Genomic DNA, 9,198 nt, shown 5'->3' on the forward strand with positions numbered 1-9,198 from the left:
TAGAGTGCTGTAGAATTACCCAAAGTATTTCATGTTGTTTTCCTTTTTGTCCTTTTTGCTGAACTTACTGATTTGGATCAAAATGTTTACACTAAATAAGCTTATGATATCACTAACCTTAAGCAGACTCTTATATTTTGAGTGGTAAAGGATAAATGCATATATGCTGATGCGTGTAATATGTCTAATTTGGGCATTTTATTGAAAATTAATCAACAGCTTCATTTATGGCTATTGGTATCAATACACGTCTGCGTGTGAGAAATGTGTTTGGAATTAAAATTAACTTAGCTGAGTCATTGCTTTTGATTGGTATCTAAGTATGTAGGTGTAAGTCCACTGCAAACTTTTAAAGATATGTTTTATTAAAAATTATGTGACTTCATGTTGGGTAAAAGCAAACATTAAGAAATCAAGTGAGTGTGATCAACCAAAAGTAATTGAGTACTTGCGTATTGGAGATATTTTAAAAACACATTTTATTTGTTTATTCACTTGACTCCCTGACTAGCATGTAAGTTCCGTGGCAGGCACTGTTACTTAAATTCCCAGTAATTAGGCAGTACTTGGCATGTGATAATAGCTGGTACTTACGATGTACCAAGTTCAGGTCCAAGCACTTTGTTTCATTCATCAATTTTTACAACAGCCTGTTAAGTAGGTACTGTTACGAAATCCCTCACTACTACCATCCAATCCATCACCACTCTGAAATTGCTCCAGTCGCTCTTTGAATGGCAGCCACAGTCATCTTTTCAAAACAACTCATTGCTGTCTCACTCTGCTTGAAATCCCTCAGTAGCTTCTCACTGCTTTTCGGATAAAGCCAGAATTCCTGTCCATTCTTACCAGGCTTGAATTGCCCCCCTGCCCTTACAGCCACTCCACTTGCTACACTAGCCTCAGGCTCCTGCCTGCCACAGACTTTCCACCTGGTCAGCGCCCTCTCCTGAGCCCTCTCCTCCAAGAGCCTGATGAGGTCCAATCCCCTTGTAAGTGGTTTTATGTAGTAGGTACTCTGTAGAGGTTGAATTAATCAGTGAACATATTACTTGGAAGCTCAAAGTATTGGGCCACTTAATTTCCATATATAATCACTATATTTATTTAAATCCTAGATATAATTATGTGCAGACTAAAGTTTATAAATGAAAATTCTGAACCGTGTGATAGATCGGTTCTCCTGTTCAACTTATCTGTTCATATTTTACCTGCTGTGATGACTAAACTGAGATACAACATAACATACACCTCTGAATTTCCTTTGCATTTCCTATAAAAATGTAGCTGATTTTTCAAGTTTGACAAGTGTGGCTTTTGTCAGGAATCTGCCCTTTTACGTTAGGAAGGCAGGCCCCTGTCCTCCTGCTCTCTAGAAGCTAGTATAATAGAACAAGCATACTCAAGACCACTTGGACTAAACGCCACTGTAAACCACGGCGGAAAAACTGCAGCAAAGTATTCCCAGTAGAAATCTTGGAATTCCTTCAAGTATATTGAGATTTTGTTAGAAATTGAATTGCCAGTGTAATCCATCTTCCTTGGGAGAAAACATTCAGATAAAGAGCTGGGGCCTAGCAGCATTAACCATTAGAACATCCCTTAAATCAATAAGCTACAAATCTGCCCATGTATTCCTGCAGCGCCTGGTGGTACACTCACGTGGCTCGAGGCCGAAGCAGCATGACTGATGGCACGTCCGAAACAAGGGCAAACTGTATGGTGATGCAGATCCCCGAGTTATGCCTAGGCCTTACCTTGTTTCGTTCTAGGAGGTGCACGTGTGTTTTATTGATGTCCATAAGAAAAGCAGTTTTACTTTTGTTTTTCAGATTTTCCAAATGTGGTTATTGAAGGAGTTCTCCATGGGATATTTTACCCTCATCTACAGCCCAGGTAGAAATCCTCCATGGCTAGAAGAAGCTGAAGCAAGTTTCGAAGTCGTAGTCAAGGAAATCGATACCTACCAAATTAACCTAAACTCTATGACATGATGGCTCTCGCTAGTGGTAAAATTCACAGCGGCAGCTTAATTCAGAGCAGGGACATTTCCATTAGAATGGTGCTTTTAAAAATAGAAACCGAACCAGGGCGGTGCTGAGGTTAAGGCCAAGTGTTTAAGAAGTAGAATGTAGCTGCCAATTTAGAAACCCAGGAAAAGAAAGCTAAAGATCTTTGGGAGCTCCGAGCGTAGCAAAACAGTTACTCTCTGCTTCAGTCACACCGTTTGCTAATTGGAAATCTTATCCCGAATCATGGTGAGACTGATCAACTTTGGTAGCTGTTTTGTTCAGATTTTATGACACACTAATCTTTTCATCATGAGATTTTTCTCAGCCAGTGATGGGTAACATTCTGAAGTGCTGGCACCAGGAGAGCATCACAGAAACACACTGTGCCAAATGTGAGGAAGGAACTAAACTGGGAATGAAATTATACTGACAATATTAGGGCATTTTTAAAATCATGGCATTTTAATTTACATTACAGTGGGGCTGCGTCATATCCGGGGGTTAGCTTCTAATGTCGGCACGTAAGATAAAATGGGGTCCCAAGATTATCCTTGAAAGCCCTGTAGAATGGTACCATATTGGAAGTCTCCATCCACGGCAGCCAGTTTTTCCTCCAGTGTTGGAAGAGGTAACTGTTTCTTCCGTTGAAGACCAATTGAAGTTGTTGGTGTTTAGGGGCTATTTTGTAGGAAAAAACACATAACTTTAAACACTAGAATAATACTTAGCCTTGCAAGATGCTTGCCCTCTAAGAGACAGATATGAACTTACAGTGACTGAGGGAACACCAGACTGACAACACTCATCTTGGTTTGCTTGAGGGCATCCATTCATTGAATAGGTGGTATATAATTGCCAGATTGATTGTTATTTTCCTTATTCCTTATCATTTCCTTTTCACTGATCTCATGTACTGAATTAAATGTGTTTATGATATAACTCCACTGTACATCTTACAGGCATTCACATTTTGAGTAGTAAAGGATAAAAGCATATATGCAGCCTGTATATATGTGCCACATTTGGACATGTCCTTGAAAACCAGTTAATAGCTAGCCTATTTATGGTTATTAGTTAATAAGCTTCTGTGTGGGAGAAAAATATTTAGATATAAAACTAATAATTAAATCATGGTTTTTGATTAGGATCTAAATATACAGGTTTAAAGCTTGCTGCAGACTCTTAGAGATTTATTTATGATAGATGTGTTACTACATGCTGGAAATAAGCAAGAACTAAATAATCAAGTGTCATCAACCAAAAATGACTGAATAGTCAAGTGTTGGAGATATTTTTTAAATGTTTTTGTTATTAGCTATTTTGAGTTAAATAAAAATGAAGAACAAGAAGTGTTTGGATATGTCTTGTACTGCCAGGATTTTATTGGAAACATAAATTGTGTCTTGTCTCTTTACACACACACACACACACACACACACACACACACACACACACACACCTTCTCACATATTCATATAGACATTTACTTCTAATCTGACAAGGTAACTGTTAAATTACCTCATCTATTAAGCCAATAGGTACTCATTAAGTAGTTGATTTACCAAGATAGTGAGGGTTTTTTAAAAAAATAAAGCCCAAGCATCTTTGGTAGCACACTATCAAGAACTTTGGTGGCACTACTACTCTTTTTTGAGAATTGAATTTTTTTTTTTTAGTGATGACTTTCTAATTTTTATTTAAATGTTTAATATTCCATTTCAATTCCATTGCAGGAAATAGAAACCACAGTAGGTATTTTAAGCAGAATGGAATAATAAGAAGCAGTGCTTACAGAATCTTTTGGAAGGATGAGGGGAATGAACTCCTGGTGGGTCTCTAGGCATGACTTCCAGAATGCTCCAGCAATTTCCAATACCCGCCTGCCAGGGGAGCTACAGCCTCTGTCTTTAGCAGGAATTCAGGGAGCTGGGAGGCTGCTACTGAACGTATTGAAGTCAAAAACAGCACATGTAGCTTCGATCCAGGGATCAGCACGTAGGATCAGGAGGTAACTTACTACCATAACTACCTCATGGCAGCACCCAGGCAGCTGGTGACTGGGCACTAGAACAAAGTGTTCAGCTGTCACCACCTATACCACAGTTGCCTCTCAACGCCCATGACTTTGCTTGTCAGCAACCGCAGCCTAAAGCAGCAGGAAGATGGCATTCACCCACTTCCATCTTTTACAGCTCATGAAAGCACATGCAATTGGCAGAACCTTATTCTTGATCCCCAGCTTCAAGGGAGTCTGGGAAGGAGTTGGAACTTTCTGGTGTCAGCACCTCAGAAATGCACATTGGAAAGAGGATGGAATATATTTCCACAGTCAAAATTTTAATAAAAACATATGAAAGGATATATAAAAAGAAAAGTCTTCTCCCATCCTGTCTCCTAGATTCCCAGTTCCCCTCCCAGAGACAACCACTGTTCTTGGTTTACATGTATACTTCCAGAGAGATTTCATCCACATGCAAGCAAATAATGTATATTTACTGTACATATATTCCGTTTCCCCTTTTTTTATGAAACATGGATATTTCAAAGCATGGATTCATAGCCAATAAAGAAGTAGAGTAGAGGGAAGGAAACAGAATAAAGAAGAGGAAAAGAAATCCTCTTAACCACTTAAGCCAGGATATGGGGACAGCCCTCACACTCCCTTATCCCCCGGTTCTTGGATTTGATGGTTTGCCTGGGGCTGATATCAGAATGTCCCCCAGTTGCTGTTGTATGCAGAGTCTTTCTCAGGCCTAACCTCCATCACCTGGCAAATTTGCATATGGCAGCCCCGGTGTCCATTCTCCTGGTATCCTCCTCCTCTCCCCAATTTCAAACAGCGGACCATGTATACAGATGGCACCAATAACACTGTGACTATCCCCACATGGTAAATTCTTCAGTCATTTCACTTTGAAAAGTATAGAAATCTCACAATCACAGTTTAGAAATAACAAATGGCTTTCATCTCATTTGTCAACTCTGGTCAATTGATAATGGCTCATAAAGCACTCAGGTAAGGATTCTGACACACCGATTTGAGTGGATACTATCCAAAGAAAGCAGAAAATAACAAGTGTTGACAAGGATGTGAAGACCTTGAAACCTTTATACATTGCTTTTTGGAAGTAAAATAGTGCAGCCTCTGTGGAAAATGGTATGGCAGTTCTTAAAAAAATTAAACATAAAATTACCACATGATTTAGCAATTCCACTTCTGGATATATACCCAAAAGAAGTGAAAGCAGGGACTCGAGCAGTTATTTCTACACCCAAGCTTTTGCCAGCATTATTCACAACCAAAAGGTGGAAGCAACCCAAGTGTCCACTGATGGATAAATGGCTAAAATGTGGTCTATACATACAGTGGATTATTCAGCCTTAAAAAGGAAGGAAACTCTGACACCTGCTACAACATGGATAAATCTTGAAGACATTATGCCAAGTGAAATAAGCCAGTCACAAAAGGATGACTACTGTATGATTCCACTTATTTGAGGTACCTGAAATAGTCAAACTCATGGAAACAGAAAATAGAGTGGTGGTTGCCAGGGGCTTGGGGGAGGGGAAAATGGGGAATTAGCGTTCAGTGGGTTTCAGCTGGGGAAGATGAGAAAGTTCTGAAGATGGACGGTGATGGTTGCACAACAGTGTGAGCGTACTTAATGCCTCTGAACTAGACACGTAAAAAATGGTAAATTTTATGTCGTGTAATTTTACTACAATTTTTTTAAAAAGCTTTTTTAAGAAAAGGATTTTGAGTGAATACAGGCTCAGTGAGTAAGAGTATAGCAACCAATTAGTGATATTTGTCTAGGGTGCAGGAGGAGTTTGGGCAGACATACCAGGTGCTATTCTTGTATCCCTGACAACCTCTGAGATTCTAAACCAATAGTTCTAAACCAGAGATGTGCATCAGAATCACCTAAAACTCTGAATCAATAAATCTGGGCTGGGGTCTGTCCTTGGGTACTAAGAGAAAATCCTCAGTTGATTCTGATACACACATAGGTTAGGAACCACTGTTTGAGGGATGTGAGAGATGGTTTATGAACTCCCCTTCTTTGGTGGTTATTGGCTTTCCTACCTCCTGCAGAATCTACTATGAAAAGAACAGCAGCTCAACTCTCAGAGTATTGCATGTGGCCATGGGGAGGAGGGACTTGTCTTAGTCCATTCTGGCTGCTGTAACAAAAATACCATAGACTGGGTGGCTTACAAACAACAAACATTTATTCCTCACAGTTCTGGAGTCTGGGAATTGCAAGATCAGGGCACTGGCACATTTGGTGTCTGGTAAGGGGCTCTCTTTTTCACTGTGTCCTCACATGGCGGGAAAGGCACCAGGGATCTCTATGGGGCCTCTGTCATAAGGGCACTAATCCCTAATCACCTCCCAAAGGCTCCACCCCCAAACATCATCACATAGGAGATTAGTTTTCACCATATGAATTAGGAGGGGGTGGGGGGAGCAGACACAAACAGTCTATAGCAGGACTCTTTGAAGAAGCAGCAAGGATGACAGACAAGTTTGGGTAGTGGTTTCAATAGACACCCTATGTGAATATGTATTCATTTACTCATCCACTCATTCAGTGAAATGCATTTGAGATTTCTTGCTGCACTAAGGCATGGTGTTAGTTATCTAAAAATAGAGGGCTTCCCTGGTGGTGCAGTGGTTAAGAATCTGCCTGCCAATGCAGGGGACACGGGTTCGAGCCCTGGTCTGGGAAGATCCCACATGCCGCAGAGCAACTAAGCCCGTGCGCCACAACTACTGAGCCTGTGCTCTAGAGCCCGCGAGCCACAACTACTGAAGCCCGCATGCCACTACTACTGAAGCCTGTGCACCTAGAGCCCATGCTCTGCAACAGGAGAAGCCACAGCAATGAGAAGCCCTCACTGCAACAAAGAGTAGCCCCCACTTGCCGCAACTAGAGAAAGCCCATGCGCAGCAACGAAGACCCCATGCAGCCAAAAATAATTAATAAATTTATTTTTTTTAATAAATAAAGAATATAGACAAAATCCTTGTTTTCTGGAATTTTTGGCCATTTACTAGGGAATGTCTTTCCATTTAACTGAATTGGATGTAGAGTTCAGTGATTAGGACTATCTTCTCCAGTCTCTACTCAGCTTCAAAGCAATCACTTTCATCTTGGCTTTGTTTTGGTTTTCATCCTTGATGATAATTATAGATTTTGAATTCAGCAGCAGAAACCCAGGGAAGTAGCAGACACTAACTCAAAACAGAAAATACTGCAACATTTATGTTTTCTGTCCATACAGATGCAGAGTGACGGTCTGGATTGGTGATGAGGGTGAAGAGGTATTTATTTTTGTGTGAGGGGGAGGAGGGTACATTGAAATGTTAAGCCTTTGAAGTACATGTAATTGACTGTAGAAAATTTTGTTTTATATTCTCAGAGTATAGTTGTAAATCTGACCCATACAATGTGAAACACTTTCTGCCTTCTTCTACTCTAACATCAGCCATGGCGCCATCAACAGTGTCTCCAGCCCTGATATTCTCTTCACTTAGATGCTGTTACGTAGTGAGCTCCTCTGGGCGCCACATGTGGTGAGACTAAGGCCATTATAACTGGACAAAGCTTTTACAAACCTTTATAGAAGAAGAAAGCAAAGATCGGGAGTGACTAATAAGTAGCTAACATGATAAAGCACTAATTTGGGCTAAGTTCTATCCACAGATTATCCCATTGAAGCCTCACAACATCTTTCTGAGGTATGTATTCTTATTTTTTCCCCTCTACAGTGAAAAAAATGAAAGTAGAAAGGCAAGATAGCTTGACTAAGGCCACCAGTTAGTAAAGGGGATCAGGATTTGCACTGTTGATCCACACAGTTCAGGCTAAGCTAATCCGCCCCACCCCCGCCCCCGTCAGCCTCACGTTAGAACTGTTTGTATTTATGTGCATTTTTGAACAACACGTGAATACTCAGGTCGGAAAGAACTAGTATTGGGACAATTGCTCATCTTTTTACACTACATTATAAATCAGAGTGCTGTCCCATCTCCCTTGATTAAACCAAGCTCTGTGCTCTCAGCTGCAGCCTCCTCCCAGGTCTCTCTGCTTCCACTTGTACTCTAGTCCATCCTCCACATGAGAGCCAGAGCCATCTTTTTAACATGTCCGTCAAATCATGTCACTGTTGCTCAAAATTATCCAGTGGCTTCCATCCCCACTTAAAATCTAAACTCCTGCCACCCTCTCCCAAGTTCCTCGCCCTCCTCTTCCTGGTATTTATCTCACTGGCGACATTGGTCTTTCTCTTCCCAGGACTTGCCAAATTTGGTTCTCACTTAAGCCCTTTGAACCTGCGGGTCTCTGCCTGAAATACCCTTCTCACCTCTCATCAGAAGACTGGCCCACTCTCACATCAACTTAGATGTCCCCTCGTCCAAGAGCCCCTCCACGTCACCCAATCTTATGTGGCACCCCAACTCTCGCTCTGCCCCATTATTCTATCATAGCACAATTGTATTCTGTCATAGCAGTTACCACCCTCTGTAGTATTCTGTTGATTTGTTTAAGGTCTTTCTCCCCCTCCAAAGAGCATGAGCTCCCTGAGGGCAGGGGCAGCTAACGACTTGTTTACCCTGTTTCTCAGTGGGGGTGGGGAGGTGCGGGAGTAGATCCCAGAATCGCTGCTGAAGGAGTGGGTGGCCTGCAGCCTGTGTTCCCATCAGCCAGCTCAGAGCTGGCTACACACTTCACAGCAGGGCCTTCAGAAACGTTTGCGGAGTGAACGACCTTGCAATCAGGGTTTACTAACATCTTCCCAGATTTGCGTAATGATTCGTTACCTCCTGATTGTTCTAAAACAGTGGTTTTCTAAAGTTTGCTCACCAGTTTGATACACAGAATGGTGATGGTTTGAATGATTTCTTAAACGTCTATCCTTTACAAATGAGTTACTAAGCTAATCCAGTGGTTTAAAAAACATGGTTTTGTGACATCTCAGGGCAGTGGTTTTCAAAGTTGGAACCTTGGACCAAGGTGATGGTTCAGCATCACCCAAGAACTTGTTAGAAGTACACATTCTCAGGCTCTGCCCCAGACACTCGGAGAATGGGACCCAGAAATCTAACAAGCCTTCCAGGTGATTCTGATGCACAATAAAGTTTGAGAACCGCAACCCTTCATGTTGCACATTTTAAAAA

At 41.3% G+C, this 9,198-nt stretch overlaps 1 protein-coding gene across 1 annotated transcript in view; it reads left to right on the plus strand.

The window, feature by feature from the left end:
* SNX24 (sorting nexin 24) overlaps window positions 1-3,353 on the plus strand; it is a 163,271-nt gene extending 159,918 nt beyond the window's left edge. Inside the window, exon 7 of the mRNA XM_079916027.1 lies at window positions 1,833-3,353. Coding sequence (XP_079772153.1) covers window positions 1,833-1,900 — 68 coding nt within the window. The 3' untranslated portion in view covers window positions 1,901-3,353. The remainder of the gene's footprint in view (window positions 1-1,832) is intronic.
* The last annotated feature ends 5,845 nt before the right edge of the window (window positions 3,354-9,198 follow it).

This window comes from Stenella coeruleoalba (assembly GCF_951394435.1).
Source record: "Stenella coeruleoalba genome assembly, chromosome: 3".
In the NCBI taxonomy this organism is placed as follows: domain Eukaryota; kingdom Metazoa; phylum Chordata; class Mammalia; order Artiodactyla; family Delphinidae; genus Stenella; species Stenella coeruleoalba.